The 22,054-nt window shown below is 44.3% G+C and overlaps 1 protein-coding gene across 1 annotated transcript in view; it reads left to right on the top strand.

The window, feature by feature from the left end:
• Window positions 1–7,564, top strand: part of LOC115206320 (nectin-3-like protein) — an 82,242-nt gene extending 74,678 nt beyond the window's left edge. Inside the window, exon 7 of the mRNA XM_029773120.1 lies at window positions 4,555–7,564. Coding sequence (XP_029628980.1) covers window positions 4,555–5,207 — 653 coding nt within the window. The 3' untranslated portion in view covers window positions 5,208–7,564. The remainder of the gene's footprint in view (window positions 1–4,554) is intronic.
• Window positions 7,565–22,054: the final 14,490 nt, after the last annotated feature.

Below are 22,054 nucleotides of genomic sequence, written 5' to 3'. Positions count from 1 at the left end.
ATCCTAACTAGTCTCCCAGTCCCTGCCGCTGAAAAACATCCCCACAGCATGATGCTGCCACCACCGTGCTTCACCGTAGGGATGGTGCCAGGTTTCCTCCAGATGTGATGCTTGGCATTCAAGCCAAAGAGTTCAATCTTGGTTTAATCAGACCAGAGAATCTTGTTTCTCATGGTCTGAGAGTCTTTAAGGTGCCTTTTGGCAAACTCCAAGCGGGCTGTCATGTGCCTTTTACTGAGTGGCTTCCGTCTGGAAGTGCTGCAGAGATGGTTGTCCTTCTGGAAGGTTTCCTCATCTCCACAGAGAAACTCTGAAGCTCTGTCATAGTGACTATCGGGTTCTTGGTCACCTCCCTGACCAAGGCCCTTCTCCCACTATTGCTCAGTTTGGCTGGGCGGCCAGCTCTAGGAAGAGTCTTGGTGGTTCCAAACTTCCTCCATATAAGAATGGAGGCTACTGTATTCTTGGGGACCTTCTATGCTGCAGACATTTTTCTGTACCCTTCCCCAGATCTGTGTCTCGACGCTCTACGGACAATTCCTTCGACCTCATGGCTTGGTTTTTGCTCTGACATGCACTGTCAACTGTGGGACCTTGTAAAGACAGGTGTGTGCCTTTCCAAATCATGTCCAATCAATTGAATTTACCACAGGTGGACTCCAATCAAGTTTAAGAAACATCTCAAGGATGATCAATGGAAATTTACATTTAAGTCATTTAGCAGACGCTCTTATCCAGAGCGACTTACAAATTGGTGCATTCACCTTATGATATCCAGTGGAACAACCACTTTACAATAGTGCATCTAAATCTTTTAAGGGGGGGGGGTTAGAAGGATTACTTTATCCTATCCTAGGTATTCCTTAAAGAGGTGGGGTTTCAGGTGTCTCCGGAAGGTGGTGATTGACTCCGCTGTCCTGGCGTCGTGAGGGAACTTGTTCCACCATTGGGGTGCCAGAGCAGCGAACCGTTTTGACTAGGCTGAGCGGGAACTGTGCTTCCTCAGAGGTAGGGAGGCGAGCAGGCCAGAGGTGGATGAACGCAGTGCCCTTGTTTGGGTGTAGGGCCTGATCAGAGCCTGAAGGTACGGAGGTGCCGTTCCCCTCACAGCTCCGTAGGCAAGCACCATGGTCTTGTAGCGGATGCGAGCTTCAACTGGAAGCCAGTGGAGAGAGCAGAGGAGCGGGGTGACGTGAGAGAACTTGGGAAGGTTGAACACCAGACGGGCTGCGGCGTTCTGGATGAGTTGTAGGGGTTTAATGGCACAGGCAGGGAGCCCAGCCAACAGTGAGTTGCAGTAATCCAGACGGGAGATGACAAGTGCCTGGATTAGGGCCTGCGCCGCTTCCTGTGTGAGGCAGGGTCGTACTCTGCAAATGTTGTAGAGCATGAACCTACAGGATCGGGTCACCGCCTTGATGTTAGTGGAGAACGACAGGGTGTTGTCCAGGGTCACGCCAAGGTTCTTAGCACTCTGGGAGGAGGACACAAGGGAGTTGTCAACCGTGATGGCGAGATCATGGAACGGGCAGTCCTTCCCCGGGAGGAAGAGCAGCTCCGTCTTGCCGAGGTTCAGCTTAAGGTGGTGATCCGTCATCCACATTGATATGTCTGCCAGACATGCAGAGATGCGATTCGCAACCTGGTTATCAGAAGGGGGAAAGGAGAAGGTTAATTGTGTGTCGTCTACATAGCAATGATAGGAGAGACCATGTGAGGATATGACAGAGCCAAGTGACTTGGTGTATAGCGAGAATAGGAGAGGGCCTAGAACAGAGCCCTGGGGGACACCAGTGGTGAGAGCACGTGGTGCGGAGACAGATTCTCGCCACGCCACCTGGTTGGAGCGACCTGTCAGGTAGGACGCAATCCAAGCGTGGGCCGCGCCGGAGATGCCCAACTCGGAGAGAGTGGAGAGGAGGATCTGATGGTTCACAGTATCAAAGGCAGCAGATAGGTCTAGAAGGATGAGAGCAGAGGAGAGAGAGTTAGCTTTAGCAGTGCGGAGAGCCTCCGTGACACAGAGAAGAGCAGTCTCAGTTGAATGACCAGTCTTGAAACCTGACTGATTTGGATCAAGAAGGTCATTCTGAGAGAGATAGCAGGAGAGCTGGCCAAGGACGGCACGTTCAAGAGTTTTGGAGAGAAAAGAAAGAAGGGATACTGGTCTGTAGTTGTTGACATCGGAGGGATCGAGTGTAGGTTTTTTCAGAAGGGGTGCAACTCTCGCTCTCTTGAAGACGGAAGGGACGTAGCCAGCGGTCAAGGATGAGTTGATGAGCGAGGTGAGTTAGGGGAGAAGGTCTCCGGAAATGGTCTGGAGAAGAGAGGAGGGGATAGGGCCAAGCGGGCAGGTTGTTGGGCGGCCGGCCGTCACAAGACGCGAGATTTCATCTGGAGAGAGAGGGGAGAAAGAGGTCAAAGCACAGGGTAGGGCAGTGTGAGCAGGACCAGCGGTGTCGTTTGATTTAGCAAACGAGGATCGGATGTCGTCGACCTTCTTTTCAAAATGGTTGACGAAGTCATCCGCAGAGAGGGAGGAGGATTCAGGAGGGAGGAGAAGGTGGCAAAGAGCTTCCGAAATAGGATGCGCCTGAGCTCAATTTCGAGTCTCATAGTAAGGTGTCTGAATACTTAAGTAAATAAGGTATTTCAGTTTTTATTTGTAATAATTTAGCAAAAATGTCTAAACCTGGTCCTTATGAGGTATTGTGTATAGATTTATGAGGATTTTTTTGATTTAATACATTTTAGAAGGCTTTAACGTAACAAAATGTGGAAAAGTCAAGGAGTCTGAATACTTTCCGAATGCACTATATATTGTGCCTATTGGAGCCTATATAGTCCTCTGGTGCTCAGTGATCCCCATCATACACCATGTCCCTCTCTAGCTACCAGGATGAGATGGCACGGCAGTGGATAGCTGCTGTCTTACGGGCTCCTCACCAATTCTGCTATTTTGTGTTTTTTTTTTACGTAAACTTTTTTTGTACATAATATTTTCGCCATCATTTCCTATGACCTCGTACCCCTACACATCGACTCAGTAATGGTACCCTGTGTATAAAGCCAAGTTATCGTTACTCATTGTGTATTTATTCCTTGTATTATTTTTATTTTTTTTATCCATTTTTCCTCTCTGAATTGTTGGGAAGGACCCGTAAGTAAGCATTTCACTGTTGTTTACAAAGCATGTGAAAAATAAAATTTGATTTGATATGAGGAGGTCCAGCCGTGGAGGTTGGGGGGGGGTTGTCTTAAGGCTAAGGAGGAGGCGTTATATATCAGCTCACTGACCTTGAGCTGCATCTTCCCTCCCCCTTATCCCCCCTTTACATTATCACTGGTCCCTTAGTCACTGCTTTATAATTGCAGGTTAGTTAGATTCTCACTCAGTCAGGTAAATTGCAGCCATAATGTAATTAGCTGAAGGCTATGCTTGCTGCCATCCTGGTTGCATTTGATCAGTCGTAGCTAAGACTCCAGTGTTAAGGGGAGATACAAAGCAGTCCTAGTGCAGCTTAGACTCCAGTGTTAATTGGAGATACAAAGCAGTCCTAGTGCAGCTTAGACTCCAGTGTTAAGGGGAGATACAAAGCAGTCCTAGTGCAGCTTAGATTCCAGTGTTTAGGGGAGATACAAAGCAGTCCTAGTGCAGCTTAGATTCCAGTGTTAATTGGAGATATAATGCAGTCCGAGTGCAGCTTTCAGTGTGTCTTTGTAGTCAGGCTCTTCATGTGTCTCTAGAGATACAGGCTGCTTTTTGTCCTGAAGGGAGGTCAATATTCAGACACAGTAATCCTCTCTCTGGCTCTCTGTATCTGTGTCTCTCTTGTCTGTCTTCTCTGGCTCTGGGTGTCATCACAGTAACTAGCCACTGAAATCAGAGGCAGGAACCTCGCATCGATCACACACTGCTTCATACACTGCCTCATCTTCTCACATGACTTCCCAGAGAGAGGGGAAGAACAAATCACACGCATGGACGCGTGCGCACTCACACACACACAGTCGTCTTCCCCTCTTAAATCCCCATTTTCTCTTTACTTTCCACCAGTCACTCACTCCTTTACAGAGCCCAGAGTCACTCACTCCTTTACAGAGCCCAAAGCCACTCCTTTACAGAGCCCAAAGCCACTCACTCCTTTACAGAGCCCAAAGCCACTCACTCCTTTACAGAGCCCAGAGCCACTCACTCCTTTACAGAGCCCAGAGCCACTCACTCCTTTACAGAGCCCAGAGCCTTTGGTGTTTGTCCAGACACGTTACTTATTTAATTAATATGCTCTTTCAAAACGTGTAAGAATTTCAATTAAGCTTTTTTGTAAACTGTCATTTTCTAACAGGTTATAAACATTTGTGAATTCTATTTGTTCTGTATTCGATGATTATACTGTGTCACCAATCAGATTCATACTAAAGACATTGATTCCTACAGATTATTAACTGACATTCCAACAAAAATTCTGTCATGCCATTCCCTCCCTCCATTAAACCTCATCATTAAACCCCTCTCTCTCTCTCTTTCACACCCATCCTTTATCCATCCATCAGATCCTCCCCCCACCACGACACCAGTCCCCACCACCTCTACTCCCCTCTTCCTGGACACCAGCATGGCCCCCAACAAGCGGCGAGGAGCAAGTGGCCACTTCACCTCCCCCACCCTGGCCTCCCTGTCAGACAGCAGCATGGGTACCATAGTGGGCGGGGCTGTGGGCGGGGTCCTGCTCCTGGGGTTGCTGCTGATCCTGGGTGGAGTTTGCTTCATTCGCCAGCGGAGGACCTTCAGGGGTGACTACTACACCAAACAGTACCTGGGCCCCTCCGACATGCAGAAGGAGTCCCAGCTGGACGTGCTCCAGCCCCACGAGCTGCAGGAGGTCGACGGGGACGGGCACAACTCTACCTGCAAGGACAGCCAGGAGCTGAAACCCAAGCCGGGACTGGGAGGGGACATCATTTACCCCAATGACATCAAGGACAGGGAGGACTGGGGCGTCGGCCACAGGGGCCTCCGGGAGGGCAGCTACTACCCTGTTGAAAACCACAACATCCACCACCCTAAAGGGCCGCTCGTTCACACTCCCACTGTGACCAATGGCTCCCCCTACCTGCCGGAGGACTGCTATGACAATGGCACAGACAGCGAGTATGTGTCCCACATGGATGGGTCTGTGATCTCACGCAGAGAGTGGTATGTCTGAGAGCTACAGGGGAGCGGGAAGATACCTTTTGGCTCAAAATGACTCGGTGAGACAATAATTTAACAGGCGTTGAAATAGATATATTATAGAGAATTTGTCAATTCAATAAACAGACTCTTCTAGACAAGAATGAACATTCCCGGCTCATTTGTGTGCTCTGACCCCAAGGACTTCCATTTGACTTCCATATGGAGTGTGTTATAATGTCGTAGCATCTCAACAGATGATCGCAGGCTGGGAATGGCAGTAATCAGCTGTCATTATCTGCTTAACTTTAGAACTAGGGTTCATTTGGCAAGGGTTTCTCTGTACTACGTTGTTTCAACAGATGTGAGCGGTTCACGTTGTGTCGTTCTGCTTTTATGTAAACACCTGTCTTACGTCATGAGTCTGGCATTTCAGCCCTCATTAGTGAAATATTTCTATCCCTTTTGAAAATTCTAAACTATGTGCCCATATGTTGCATCAATTCAAACCCCTCATATTCAATGACATTTCCCAAAACAATTGCCTGTAATCATATGACTTTATGACTTTTTCATAAAGGTTACATTCTGATTGCTTGTTGCTGTTGAGAGCACCTAAATCAGATTATATTTTAGTTTTCAAACTGTTATACAGATGTGAAAGGGAAAAGGATTCAACAATGTGACAAAAAGGGAGCAATTTGCCAAGTTTATGGTTCTAGATGACGATAGAATATATCCACATGTTGTGAGCAGGATGTACAGTGATACTGTCAGGACTATGGGACGTGATAAGACTCTTTTAAGCACATCGGAGGAATACATCTCAAGGTTTGTATCTATTTAGGACAGTGTATTGCACATGTTCTTTAGCATTGGTAGCACATTCTAGATTGTGTCCCAAATGGCACCGTATTCCATATGCAGTTTATTAGGTACACCCATATAGTCCTGACTGCCATCAGCATGACGCAATAGGAACCAGGATTTGTCAGACCAGGCAATGTTTTTCCACTCCTCAATTGTCCAATGTTGGTGAACACTTCTTCTTGTTTTTAGCTGACAGGAGTGAAACTCAGTGTGTGTCAGTGTGATCTGTGATGGATTCTTTCCAGTACACAACCAGGCACCATGACATGGTCTTTGTCCCAAGTGGCATCCTATTCCGTACATAGTGCACTACTTTTGAACAGAGCCGCATGGGCCGTGGTCAAAAGTAGTGTACTATATAGGGAATTAGGATTCCATTTGGGAATGAGTCCATGACATGAGGTTGTAGCTACTAAAGGGTTGACATCACTAGTGATCCCATCTCCATTAGCTGGTATTGACCTTCCATTTCCTGTTCCTGCTCAGCCGGTAGCTTCGTTCTACCTGAGAAACTAAAGGATCAAAGTGACCTCTCCAAAGCCTCGCCGTTAAAGGAAAGATCTCTTCAGTCAATTGGTCGGGTGGAGGAACACTTGCGTATCACACACACACTCCACATGCTACCCGCTGCCTAGGCCACTCCAACCCTGCCATGTTCAAAGCCCAGCCCTCACCTCAAAGTTTTAGCATTTTAATTAACTTCTCTTCCCTGGATGGACTTGGTGAATGTTTGACATCAGTGATGTATAGAGCATCTGTGTATGCGAGCACACTCATGTGTTTTTATCTGTTTGATTCAAGGCTTCCAGCGTGTGCCTGACTAAAATGGACAAAGCCCCTCGGTGACTTTTCTTAGCTTAGCTACTGCTCAGACATCCACCCAGGGGTTGTGGGCACGTAGGCTAGATACAATGCAGGGATAGATTCTCATGTTTTTGACTGTTTGTCTGTACACACAATGTGAGGTTAGCTTGGTCTTACTCCCTGTTTTGAACATTTGTCCAAATACAGGCTGGCCTTTGACATGTAATTTCATTGGGAGTGGAAGAAAGTGATTGAATGTTTACTTTGGCAAAGATTTTGTTTTCAACTTGACCTTCTTTGGAATGGAAAGAGATTAAGTTATTGTTGTGCCTATACTGCCTTCATTTCATTTGAATCCTTTATGGTTTATTCTTCTGCTTATGTATATATGTTCATGGTTTTTATGTGTGATGATTCATGTGTTGATTTAAGGCCTCTGGAGAGAAAGGTTGGTGACTTATGCCTTTTTATGTCATTCTTTTTAATATTTATGATTTTGTTGCTTGTTTTTAAACCAGCACAGTTGACTTAAGGTGAATTGTTTAGCCTTATACACACAGACTCTTGTAGCAGCTTAAGTTACAATGTACCGGAAAATTGTATTTCACTGGAAAATTACATGGGTAGTACTAAGCAGGCCAGAATCATAGTCAATGTTATTGTTTTGTAAATATGCTGGCTTTTTTTATTCTTTATTAAAAAAACAAATGTTTTGTATTTTGTTGGTCTGAAATTGTCACAGTGCATTAGATTATTTTATTTTTTTCACCTTCATTTAACCAGGTAGGCCAGTTTACAACTGCGACCTGGCCAATATAAAGCAAAGCAGTGTGACACAAACAACACAGTTACACATGGGATAAACAAACGTACAGTCGATAACACAATAGAAAACATCTATATACAGTGTGTGCAAATGTAGTAAGATTAGGGAGGTAAGGCAATAAATAGGCCATAGTGGCGAAATAATTACAATATAGCAATTAAACACTGGAGTGGTAGATGTGCAGAAGATGAATGTGCAAGTAGAGATACTGGGGTGCAAAGGAGAAAAAAAAGAAATAACAATATGGGGATGAGGTAGTTGGGTGGGCTATTTGCAGATGGGCTATGTACAGGTGCAAAGATCAGTCAGCTGCTCTGAACAGCTGATGCTTAAAGTAGTGAGGGAAATATAAGACTCGAGCTTCAGTGATTTTGTAATTCGTTCCAGTCATTGGCAGCAGAGAACTGAAAGGAAAGGTGGCCAAAGGAGGAGTTGGCTTTGGGGATGACCAGTGAAATATACCTGCTGGAGCGTGTGCTACGGGTGGGTGCTGCTATGGTAACCAGTGAGCTGAGATAAGGTGGGGTTTTACCTAGCAAAGACTTATAGATGACCTGGAGCCAGTGGGTTTGGCGACGAATATGAAACGAGGGCCAGCCAACGAAAGCATACAGGTCGCAGTGGTGGGTAGTATATGGGGCTTTGGTGACAAAACGGATGGCACTGTGATAGACTACATCCAATTTGCTGAGTAGAGTGTTGGAGGCTATTTGGTAAATGACATCGCCGAAATCAAGGATCGGTAGGATAGTCAGTTTTACGAGGGTATGTTTGGCAGCATGAGTGAAGGATGCTTTGTTGTTGATTTTAATTTTGGATTGGAGATGCTTAATGTGAGTCTGGAAGGAGAGTTTACAGTCTAACCAAACACCTAGGTATTTGTAGTTGTCCACATATTCTAAGTCAGAACCGTCCAGAGTAGTGATGCTAGACGGGCGGGCGGGCGGTTGCGGGCAGCAATTGGTTGAAGAGCATGCATTTAGTTTTACTTTCATTTAAGAGCAGTTGGAGGCCACGGAAGGAGTTGTTGTATGGCATTGAAGCTTTGTCTGGAGGTTTGTTAACACAGTGTCCGAAGAAGGGCCAGAAGTATACAGAATGGTGTCGTCTGAGTAGATGTGGATCAGAGATTCACCAGCAGCAAAAGAGAATTGAGTCGGCCCGAGAATTGAACCCTGTGGCACCCCCAAAGAGACTGCCAGAGGTCCGGACAGCAGGCCCTCCGATTTGACACACTGAACTCTATCTGAGAAGTAGTTGGTGAACCAGGCGAGGCAGTCATTTGAGAAACCAAGGCTGTTGAGTCTGCCGATAAGAATGCGGTGATTGACAGAGTCGAAAGCCTTGGCCAGGTCAATGAAGATGGCTGCACAGTATTGTTTTTTATCGATGGCAGTTATGATATCGTTGAGGACTTTGAGCGTGGCTGAGGTGCAGAGTGTCTCCCCCTTTGAAGAGGGGGATGACTGTGGCAGCTTTCCAATCTTTAGGGATTTCAGATGATACGAGAGGTTGAACAGGCCAGTAATAGGGGTTGCAACAATTGCGGCGGATAATTTTAGAAAGAGGGTCCATATTGTCTAGCCCAGCTGATTTGTAGGGGTACAGATTTTGCAGCTCTTTCAGAACATCAGCTATCTGGATTTGGGTTAAGGAGAAATGGGGGCGGCTTGGGCAAGTTGCTGTGGGGGGTGTAGGGCTGTTGACCCCGGTAGGGGTAGCCAGGTGGAAAGCATGGCCAGCCGTAGAAAAATGCTTATTGAAATTCTCGATTATCGTAGATTTATCGGTGGTGACAGTGTTTCTTAGCCTGAGTGCAGTGGGCAGCCGTGAGGAGGTGCTCTTATTCTCCATGGACTTTACAGTGTCCCAGAACTTTTTTGAGTTTGTGCTACAGGATGCAAATTTCTGATTGCAAAATCTAGCCTTTGCTTTCCTAAGTGCCTGTGTATTGGTTCCTAACTTAGCTGAAAAGTTGCATATCGCGGGGGCTATTCGATGCTAATGCAGTATGCCACAGGATGTTTTTGTGCTGGTCAAGGATAGTCAAGTCTGGAGAGAACCAAGGGCTATATCTGTTCTTAGTTCTACATTTTTTGAATGGGCCATGCTTATTTAAGATGGTGAGGAAAGCACTTTTAAAGAATAACCAGGCATCCTCTACTGACGGAATGAGGTCGATCTCCTTCCAGGATACCCGGGCCAGGTCGATTAGAAAGTCCTGCTCGCTGAAGTGTTTTAGGGAGCGTTTGACAGTGATGAGGGGTGGTCGTTTTACTGCGGACTCATTACGGACGCAGGCAATGAGGTAGTGATCGCTGAGATCCTGGTTGAAGAAAGAAGAGGTGTATTTAGAGGGCAGGTTGGTCAGGATGATATCTATGAGGGTGCCCATGTTTACGGATTTAGGGTTGTTCCTTGATAATTTGTGTGAGATTGAGGGCATCTAGCTTAGATTGTAGGATGGCCAGTGTGTTAAGCATATCCTAGTTTAGGTCACCTAACAGTACAAACTCTGAAGATAAATGTGGGGCAATTAATTCACATATGGTGTCCAGGGCACAACTGGGTGCTGTGGGGGGTCTATAACAGGCGTCAACAGTGAGAGACTTATTTCTGAAAAGGTGCATTTTTAAAAGTAGAAGCTCGAATTGTTTGGGCACAGACCTGGATAGCATGACAGAACTCTGCAGGCTATCTCTGCAGTAGATTTCAACTCCACCACCTTTGGCAGTTCTATCTTGGGGGAAAATGTTGTAGTTGGGGATGGAAATTTCAGAATTTTGGTGGCCTAAGCCAGGATTCAGACACGGCTAGAACATCAGGGTTGGCGGAGTGTGCTAAAGCAGTGAATAAAACAAACTTAAGGAGGAGGCTTCTGATGTTAACATGCATGAATCCAAGGCTTTTACGGTTACAGAAGTCAACAAAAGATAGTGCCTGGGGAATAGGAGTGGAACTGGGGGCTTCAGGGCCTGGGTTAACCTCTACATCACCAGAGGAGGAGTAGGATAAGGGTACGGCTAAAGGCTATAAGAACTGGTCGTCTAGTGCGTTGGGGAAAGAATAAAATGAGCAGATTTCTGTTTGTGGTAGAATAGATTCAGGGCATAATGTACAGACAATGGTATGGTAGGATGTGAGTACAGTGGAGGTAAACCTAGGCGTTGAGTGACGATGAGAAAGTTTTTGTCTCTGGAGGCACCAGTTAAGCCAGGTGAGGTCTCCACATGTGTGTGGGGTGGGACAAAAGAGCTGTCTAAGGCATTTTGAGTGAGACTGAGGGCTCTACAGTGAAATAAAAGAATAAGAACTAGCCAAGACAGCAGTAGACAAGGCATATTGACATTAGAGAAAGGCATAAAGCAATCACAGGTGTTGATCAGGAGAGCTAAGACAACGGGTAAATGGCGATGAATGGGCAGAGCGGGTTAGTTGGGTACATACAGGACCTGAGTTCGAGGCTGGGGCCGACAGGTAAACAAAATGAGGTACCGTGTTATTGGAACAGTCCAGGGGGCATCAGCTGTGTAGCCGAGTGATCATAGGGTCAAAAGAGCAGCAATAGGTGAGTCAGGGTGCCGTTCGGTACAGGGGAAACAGCGTTCAGAAAAGCTAGCAGGCCGGGGCTAGTAGATTTATACAGATATTTGTGCTCAAAGGTTTGTGACTAATTATTTGGTTGCCAAATAATTAGTTATCTGTTTGTAATAAGAACATCTTATCTGAATCATACTGAACTGTGTTGACCCATAGGTTTATATTCATATCTCTGTTGCAGTGATAGTCAGCAATATCTTTAACCTCAAATCACATATCAGGAACAAACAAGAGCTTTATGGGTATAATAAGAACAGGTTGTTTGTTTTGCTACTAATGGTTTTTTTTCTTGGCCCATAAAGTGTAATCTGATTGCATTGGAAGAGGTTGAACTGTGTGTCTCAAATGGCACCCTATTCCCTATGTAATGCACTACTTTTAACCATTGCCCTATGGGACAGAAGCAAAGGGTGGAGGGCCCAAGGGGCCCGGGTCAAAAGTAGTGCACTATATAGCCTTCCCTGTGGCTCAGTTGGTAGAGCATGGTGTTTGCAACACCAGCATGGTGTGTGCAACGCCAGGGTTGTGGGTTTGATTCCCACGGGGGGCCAGTACACAAAAAAAAAAAAATGTATGAAATGTATGCATTCACTACTGTAAGTCGCTCTGGATAAGAGCGTCTGCTAAATGACTAAAATGTAATGTAATATAGGGAATAGGGTTCCATTTGCATCCACTTTGAAGGGACAAAGGTGTTCCCCTCTCTCAGACCCTAACCCATCTGTCTCTGTCATCCTCAGCAGCCTCCACTGCCCACACATTTGTTGATCAGTTGCTGACCCATCACCCCTCTCCCATCACCCCTCTCCCATTCAGCACCCTGTCTATCACTGGCCTACAGAATAGGCCCACCCTCTGATGGATAAATGGATCACACCTGTACTGGGATAGGTGGTTGGGTTTGTTTGCTGGCCACCCACAATCCTAGCAGGTTTTCCTCCTCATTTATTGACTTGAACCTGTCCCCAAGCCCATTAGTCACTAATGAGGTCTTGAGTGATTGCTGTGAGATGAGTCCCATTCTTTTATTGACCTTGATTTGGTGAAAAAATAAAGCCTTATTCCATGAAGTTTCAGAGTGGGCGTTTCCTTTGCACTTTGGATTGAATTCAATAGTGTCACGTCCTGACCAGTAAAAGGGGTTATTTGTCATTGTAGTTTGGTCAGGGCGTGGCAGGGGGTGTTTGTTTTGTGTGTTTCGGTGTTTTTGGTTTAGGTTCTATGTTTTCTATTTCTCTGTTTACATCTAGTTTTCTATTTCTATGTTGGTTTTTTGGCAATGACCTCCAATTAGAGGCAGCTGGTTGTCATTGTCTCTAATTGGAGGCCATATTTAGTTGTGTTTGTTTCACTTGTGTTTTGTGGGTGGTTGTTTTCCTGTATAGCCTTACGGAACTGTTTCGTTGTTTGTTTATTTAGTTTAAGTGTTTTCTTTAAATAAATTAAGAAGATGAGCACTTTACCCGCTGCGCCTTCGTCCAATCCTTACGACGGCCATGACAAATAGAATATGGTGTAATGTGTTCATATCCCACTTTTATTTACCATGTTAAATGCTCAAAAAAACGTTTTTTTTAAAGTATCGTATCAAACTGCATGATGTTCACAAAGGGGCCCCTTTGTTACATAATCGTTCTGTCATATGCCAGCTCAGATCTTCAGTTTGGCTTCTTCTTACTCTAAGTGTTGGTATCTAATCCTCTGTGTTAACCTGCTTCTGGAGGTGGCATGAAGAGTATCATTGTCTGTTATTCAACTTAGCCAGAGTGACACTCACTCCCCTCCAGCCCAGATAAAGAGAGAAACCAGATCTAGTATGTCAGACTGAAATCTCCCCTCTTTCAGTCTTGGAGTCCATCCCAAATAGCACCCTATTCCCTATATAGTACACTATTTTTTGACCAGGGCCCACTACATATGAATAAGGAGCCATTTGCGATACAGCCTAACTCTGCGTTCATCACTTGACTGGCCACAGTGGCCCCGGCCGTTCCAAACACACCCGCTCTATTACCGTCACGTTACCTGACTGGGATAGCCCTGGCCTAATTCATCATTGTTACTATCTGCATGTTTGTACAAGCTGCAGGAGTAAATAGCTCTGTTGGTGGGCTTCAGTTGTTCTCTCTCGCTCAGTCTCTGTCTTGCAGCTGTCTGCTAGAGGTATTTTTTCTTGGTTTGTGTTTTTTTCACACTTAATGAATCTGTCAGCGAATGTGTTTTGCTTTTGTTAACTTGTTATACAGCAGCCAAATCAAATCAAATCAAATTTATTTATATAGCCCTTCGTACATCAGCTGAAATCTCAAAGTGCTGTACAGAAACCCAGCCTAAAACCCCAAACAGCAAGCAATGCATGTGAAAGAAGCACGGTGGCTGGGAAAAACTCCCTAGGAAAAACTCCTGAGAAAGGCCAAAAACCTAGGAAGAAACCTAGAGAGGAACCAGGCTATGAGGGGTGGCCAGTCCTCTTCTGGCTGTGCCGGGTGGATATTATAACAGAACATGGTCAAGATGTTAAAATGTTCGTAAATGACCAGCATGGTCAAATAATAATAATCATAGTAATTGTCGAGGGTGCAACAAGCTTTCAACATTCTTGGTAGACCCCACCCTATGCTTGAGTCTTGCCATAAACAACCCAACAATTATTAGCTAATTAACACAACCAGAGCGCCAGGGAGAGAACATCAAAGGCCACAGCTGACATAGCTGAACAGAGAGATTGTTTGAGCTCATGGGCTCAGAAATAACTAAATGCTGCAGAGGGTGGGAGAGTGCAGCGCAGTTACAACAAAAATGTTGTCAAGGGCCGCCGCCGGCCGGGCCAGCTCTTCTTGGTGTGATGTAACATTTACATTTACATTTAAGTCATTTAGCAGACACTCTTATCCAGAGCGACTTACAAATTGGTGCATTCACCTTATGATATCCAGTGGAACAACCACTTTACAATAGTGCATCTAAATCTTTTAAGGGGGGGGTTAGAAGGATTACTTTATCCTATCCTTATTCCATAACGAGGACTGCGGACTGCAGAACACCTACAGCAGAGATGTCATGGCAGAGTGAGAAGCAACTCTCTGCTGTCTGTCAGATGGGTGTCGTGATCTGGTCATACTGCCCAGTTTGGAAAGACTGCCTCTCAGTCCCAGATGAACACATGGGTCAGTGCTGCACCTCTGACCGTGAGAGAGTGACGGGGCGCCAGACGAGGGGGAGAGCGGGGCGAAAAGGTTCTCCATACATCAGCAGTGGAGTGCTGTCTCCACGGCGACTTGGTTCAGTGCACTCCATAAAGCAGGCCAGGCCATGGAGAGGGTTAAGGGTTTACTTCTGAAGCCTTTGTTTTTCACCATTTTCCTCTCTTCTCTATAAAACGGCCATTTCTCTTTCTTTACGTGTTTGGCAGACATCATGTAAGCCTGGAAACATGCAGTATCTAATGTTTCTATACTCCCCTAGTCACTTGACCTTTTCAAATCATACATGTGGCTGAATGTGGAGTACATTAAGTAATTTGCATGCATGAAACTTCTTTGACAAATACCTGTGAAATGAACAGGGCAATTTAGGAAAGAAAGAAGCAGACGTTTTTGTTTGAATGAATCAGTGGATATTCATTGTTTTCGGCTAAAGGGTTGTATTTGGTAAAAGACTAGGTACAACAAAAGCCCTTTTGTACTGAGCACCTCCTCTGAGACTGGGAGCAAAGACAATGAAGGTTTTCAGACTGAGGGCCTTTCACAGATTATACTCTACCGTAGCTGTGCTGTTCCCAGCCTGCTCTCCCTCTCTATCTCTCTGCTGGATGAGAAGATAGCTGTGTTTGTCACAAAGTTTTAAAGAGAGGGTGGAGAGTGATGGGAGCTTACAGTCGTGGCCAAAAGTTTTGAGAATGACACAAATATTAATTTCCACAAAGTTTGCTGCTTCAGTGTCTTTAGATATTTTTGTCAGATGTTACTATGTAATACTGAAGTATAATTACAAGCATTCCATAAGTGTCAAAGGCTTTTATTGACAATTACATGAAGTTGATGCAAAGAGTCAATATTTGCAGTGTTTTTCAAGACCTCTGCAATCCGCCCTGGCATGCTGTCAATTAACTTCTGGGTCACATCCTGACTGATGGTAGCCCATTCTTGCATAATCAGTACTTAGAGTTTGTCAGAATTTGTGGGTTTTTGTTTGTCCATCCGCCTCTTGAGGATTGACCACAAGTTCTCAATGGGATTAAGGTCTGGGGAGTTTCCTGGCCATGGACCCAAAATATCGATGTTTTGTTCCCCAAGCCACTTAGTTATCACGTTTGCCTTATGGCAAGGTGCTCCATCATGCTGGAAAAGGCATTGTTCGTCACCAAACTGTTCCTGGATGGTTGGGAGAAGTTGCTCTCAGAGGATGTGTTGGTACCATTCTTTATTCATGGCTGTGTTCTTAGGCAAAATTGTGTGAGCCTACTCCCTTGGCTGAGAAGCAACCCCACACATGAATGGTCTCAGGATGCTTTACTTTTGGCATGACACAGGACTAATGGTAGCGCTCACCTTGTCTTCTCCAGACAAGCTTTTTTCCAGATGCCCCAAACAATCGGAAAGGGGATTCATCAGAGAAAATGACTTTACCCCAGTCCTCAGCAGTCCAATCCCTGTACCTTTTGCAGAATATCAGTCTGTCCCTGATGTTTTTCCTGGAGAGAAGTGGCTTCTTCGCTGCCCTTCTTGACACCAGGCCATCCTCCAAAAGTCTTCGCCTCACTGTGCGTGCAGATGCACTCACACCTGCCTGCTGCCATTCCTGAGCAAGCTCTGTACTGGTGGTGCCCCGATCCCGCAGCTGAATCAACTTTAGGAGACGGTCCTGGCGCTTGCTGGACTTTCCTGTGCGCCCTGAAGCCTTCTTCACAACAATTGAACTGCTCTCCTTGAAGTTCTTGATGATCCGATAAATGGTTGATTTAGGTGCAATCTTACTGGCAGCAATACCCTTGCCTGTGAAGCCCTTTTTGTGCAAAGCAATGATGACGGCACGTGTTTCCTTGCAGGTAACCATGGTTGACAGAGGAAGAACAATGATTCCAAGCACCACCCTCATTTTGAAGCTTCCAGTCTGTTATTCAAACTCAATCAGCATGACAGAGTGATCTCCAGCCTTGTCCTCGTCAACACTCACACCTGTGTTAACGAGAGAATTACTGACATGATGTCAGGTGGTCCTTTTGTGGAAGGGCTGAAATGCAGTGGAAATGTTTTTGGGGGATTCAGTTCATTTGCATGGCAAAGAGGGACTTTGTAATTAATTGCAATTCATCTGATCACTCTTCATAACATTGTGGAGTATATGCAAATTGCCATCATACAAACTGAGGCAGCAGACTTTGTGAAAATTAATATTTGTCTCATTCTCAACTTTTGGCCACGACTGTGTCACTCTAGCAATGAGGATCAGAGGACTGGTAGCTAGCTGGTAACCGTGACGATGCACTTTCATTTTTCAGCCTGGCTTCTATAATCGCAGAAGGCAATAAAACCATCTGGCCACCATGTCTGGCTCCAGACCTTTTTTATTGACTGAAAATGTTGAGCCCCTAAGATTATTATGTGGCAAAAATGTGACTTTTTAGTGCCTATTTCTTTCTCTTTTTACTTGATGTTGGACGTCATTAAGCAGACACTGGACAGAAGTGAGTCACTAATTATAGAGGAGAGAAAGTCCTATGTCTGTGTCCCAAAAGGCACCCTATTCCCAACATAGTGCACTACTTTTGAACAGATCCCTATGGGCTCTGGTCTGAAGTGTACTACATAGAGGAATAGGGAGCCATTTCAGATGCAGCCCATGTGTTTTAATGAGGTTCTGCATGTCTACTGTACCAAACCATGACTCCAGTAACTATGTTGCTAGGGACACAGGTCATCCCAGTCAGACTCAATGGCCAATAGAGCAGGGTTTCCCAAACTTGGCACTACACCGCTGATTCAAATAACCAACTCATCAAGCTTTGATCATTTTAATCAGCTGTGTAGTGCTAGGGAAAAAAACAAAACTTGCACCTAAGGGGGACCCAGGACCGAGTTTGGGAAACCCTGCAATAGAGAACAGGCTTTGTGCAGATGTGTGTCTCTGAGTCTGAATGTGGAGTCATTATTGATACATTGTGAGAGGGAGAGAGAGAGGCGTGGAAGTGTGGACACAGCGGTCAAGTAAAGCCAGAGTAGCCAGAGGAGGTTGGGGCGCCAGGCCAGGCAGGGCCACCCAACTGTGACAAGGTCTGCTGTTTTTTCAGAGCTGGGGGATGGGTGTTGATTCCTCCTCAACATGATTCTCCTGGGTGACTAGTCATTTCACATCCATATGAACAAAGATTTGATAGGACTTTATTCTTTAGTTATAACCTAATTAAAGTTAGAATCCTTAAATTAAACAATAACAAAGCGGACTCCACACCTCTGTTTTGGTAAAAATCTGAAGGATGTGCCTGGGTAAATGTAACCTTTCTCAAATTCATAGACAGAGATATGGAGGCAAGGACTACTGTAATCATCCAAGATATAGAAATTTTAGTTTTAACCATGTTTTGAGGCCATACAGTGTTTGTGTACATGTACTTTGTTTACAAACAAGCTTATGTTTTGGTTTCTGAAGGGGTACAACAGTTGAACTAAGCTCATGAGGCATTTATAAGTGATATTCTTCAAGATGGATATATATTAATTTATAAGTTCAAAAATAGATGTAGCAACTAAGGATTCTAGCTTTCAAACTCTGCAGCACTTTTTTTCTCCATTTTATAGCTATGAACAAAGCTGTTTTTTGTTTCTAGTGACATATTCATTTAGACCAGTCTTTTACAGTAATTAGTGGTTCTAAATTGTTATGGGGATAATTCAAAGCCTTTAGTTAATAGTCAGCACTAGAACAACAACGTCTTCGGTTGATGTTTCCTTTCGTGAGTTTTTCTCAAGTACAATAAAACAAAGCAATTTTTTATTGGTTGCCACTTTTTGAAATAGTTGCTAAGTGGAAAATACATTTTTGTTACATTTTCGTTTTACATTTCATTGTTTGTATTAGTAAGACACATCCAATTCTTTGATAAAGTGCAATTTCCCGTTTCACATTTAAGTGGTTTTCAAGTTGTTTGAGAGAATTTAGATGCAATCCAATGCCACTGGAATGAATCTCATAAACTGTGTCATGACGTTGGCCTGTGGGTAAGGTTTATGACCCCCCATAAATACCTTTCTCCCTTCCCCTCTCTCTCTGACCCTACTGAAGGACTGTTGAATAGCCTTTGTTAAATATAGAGAGTCTGGGAACATCAAACAAATGGGGAAAAGGAACCATATTTCGGTAATAAAACCAGTTGGAAATATGCGTTGGAACTTAATGAGTATGGATGTCAGTTCGGTTGTCATCTGAGACATTATGACTGATGACAGGACGACATAAACTGTACCTGGGAAAGTCTACATATTCTAGTTATCAAATTCACATGGAATTGTTGTGCAAGTTAAATGTTTGATATTGACATTGTTTGTTAGGAGATTAAATGTAATTTTAGCTTCCAAATGAGAGAATTGGGTTTTCATAACAAAAGTGCCCTGCTTAATCAGTGGCCCACCCCTGTGAAGAGACAGGGGTTATAAACGATGAAACACACCCTCCTCCCCTCGCCACTATATAAGACAATGACACAATGTAACCAGAGTTCCACTACGTGAGGTCTGCAGCCTCTGCGTTAAAAGGACACACATGTCAAGTACAGAACTAAGCCAACCTCGGCGTGAGCTTTGGTTGTGAATGGTATGAACTTTGAACGCTTATTCACTACAGAAGTGATACTTCCTAGCCGTTGAGTTAGCAGCGGCCACTGTAGACGTGGGCTAGGAAAGGACGGACGACGGATCCAGTCTAACACACGACGAAGATACCACCACGTATCCAATTTACCACCAGAGACATTCTTCCGAGGACAGGAAGATCTGTTGGCCAACCCGGCCAGCATCTACGACCAACCTACCGAAGCGCAGCTCAGAGTAAATATTTATTGCATTTTCCTTTTCCAAATGGGCGGTAATTTAGCATGCATACGATAATGTATTTACGATAGCATAGCTGCTGTTTCTTTTGTTCCTCAGTCTTCCCGCTCTTTCATTCAAGCCCAACCCCCTTTCTTTGTGTAACAAGCTGCCATGTCGGCTCCGTCCACCAGGGGCGTTTTCTGTATGACATAATTTGTATTCTGTGTATATGTAATTCTGTGTGATTAGTTAGGTATTTAGTAAATAAATAATTAAACCCAATTTTGTATTGCTGATTCAACTTGTTAGCCAGGGTTCGTGAAGATAACCAAGAATTTACAACTTTCATTATGAGACTGAAAATAAGGTGACGATTAATATTGACTGCTATTGATGTAAAATAATACTAAGTTTTTAAGAGTTTATTCGGAAGATAACGGCTCTATAACACTCTTCTGTGGTGTCCTGACTTTCTAGTTAATTACATTTACATGATTAGCTAATCAGGTGATATTAATTACAGAGAAAGGATTTTATAGGATAGCATGTCATATCACTTAATCCGGCATAGCCAAAGACACGACAACTGTATCATAAAGATCCTCTCTCAGGTTTTAAAAATGGCGGCAGGCATATTACTATCCAATCTACTGTATGCTAAAGAAACCCAAACTGTAAAATTCACTGAAGGTTATTATTTCAGTTTAAACATCTTCAATTTCTACTGCCAGGCACTTAGTCACTGAAACATGACTCTCAATCATTAACCTCATTTCCTACACTGACTTAGCGTGTCTCAAGGACAACATGAACCCCAATCTTTTGTAACCTTTCTAGGGCTGTTAAGGCTGTTTTGAAGGTGTTGTTTGTACTTATCTTTAATGGTGTGGTGGGCCTGGGGAATAATGGAGTTTATTTATGGATTGCAGGCCTGCCTCTGATATGGCGCCAAAGCTCACAGTCAGTGACATTTAGCCTGACATTCAGGTGAGAGACCATCCACAGGGTCTGACTGACTGCAGCTCTTTTCATTATATGGCTATAAAAGGATTACCCTTGTTGTCCTGTCTCACGCGGAATATTACAAATTATATCATACACTGGTACTGTATAACATCTACAATATAAACAAAACATACAGTATTACCATATCACTGTCTGACGACATCTTTCATATTTAACATACCATAGTTATTATTTATTATGTTAGATTTGATGTTAATATGTGTGTGCACATATTGTATGAAGTAGCAGAATAGATTTCAACAGGATCAGAGCCTCGGGCATAGATAAGAGTTGACTATAGGTTATTCCTCACAATATAGGTGCAGGACATGACTAATTGCTTTTAATTAACCTTGGCCCATTAAGGGGATCAATGGCTCCATCAACAATGATCCAGGGTGGATGAGGCTTGTAGCCTGGAGAGAGGAGGATGGGGAGCGGAGAGGTAGGGCTGGGGTTAGAACTATTGCCTCTCAAACCTATACTGGGCTGTCATCAGCAATCAGCACCATAGATCACACTCGTAGATAGACACCAGGACTGTGTGAACATTGGTGTGAACGCTAACTCAGCACAGGTTCAACACAGGTCAAGATCCATAAGGCGTAGAGAATATGGATAAAGGTCATTCAGAGTCAGCGAGAAAAATCTCTCTGTTTGGATGCTTATGTGAAAAGCATTGGGTGAATGGTTATATATTGATCAGGCCAGGTCGTGATCAGGTCTATTGTCATCAGGTCTATTGCTGCTGAGGTTAATTGGACAGAGAGAGGCTGCCTCTACAGATCCAGTTGTGATTATGGTGTTTCCTGTATCAACACAGCTAGGCCTCCAACCTACAGTAGAGTGAGTAACAGGAATGCATTGGTCCATGAAGGATTTCAGGGAGCTCTGCTCTCATCATCCATGCATGTGTATTCTTGGCCCAGACCTTTGGATCATCCCTGGTCACCCTGTCGGGCCAACACTCTGCACTTCCATCCCTGGAGTCAGCCTTTGAGTGCTAAATGACACCCTATTCCAAATAATATATGCCATTTAGCAGACACTTTTATCCAAAGTGACTTATAGTCATCCGTGTATACAGTTTACATGTTGGTGGTCCCGCGAATCAAACCCACTACCCTTGTGTTACAAGCACCATGCTCTACCAACTGAGCTACAAATGGAACTGTCACGTTGGCATGAAGGATCGGGAGACAAGCGCAGGAATGCGTAATAGTTTTTTTATTGCACCCAAATTACAGCATGCCATGTAAAGGCACAGGGACCAAACATAAACGTATACAACACACAGGGTTGAAACCCAAACAAAAGAGCGAGGAGTACATCAAATAGATAACACACACGCACAATGATTATCACACGGGACGAGACAGCGTAACCATTTGCGCAATCCACAATGGCACGAAAGCCAAAACACACAGCACAGGTACTCACACGACCAACGGACATAGTAACAATAATCGACCCCCCAATGGAAACCAAAGTGCACATATACAGTTGAAGTCGGAAGTTTACATACACCTTAGCCATATACATTTAAACTCAGTTTTTCACAATTCCTGACATTTAATCCTAGTAAAAATTCCCTGTCTTAGGTCAGTTAGGATCACCACTTTATTTTAAGAATGTGAAACGTCAGAATAATAATAGAGAGAATTACTTATTTCAGCTTTTATTTCTTTCATCAAATCAAATCAAATCAAATCAAATTTATTTATATAGCCCTTCGTATATCAGCTGAAA

This window comes from Salmo trutta, chromosome 13, assembly GCF_901001165.1.
Source record: "Salmo trutta chromosome 13, fSalTru1.1, whole genome shotgun sequence".
NCBI classification, from domain to species: domain Eukaryota; kingdom Metazoa; phylum Chordata; class Actinopteri; order Salmoniformes; family Salmonidae; genus Salmo; species Salmo trutta.
The sequence above is the reverse complement of the archived record's forward strand: the minus strand, read 5'-3'. Positions and strand labels throughout refer to the sequence as shown.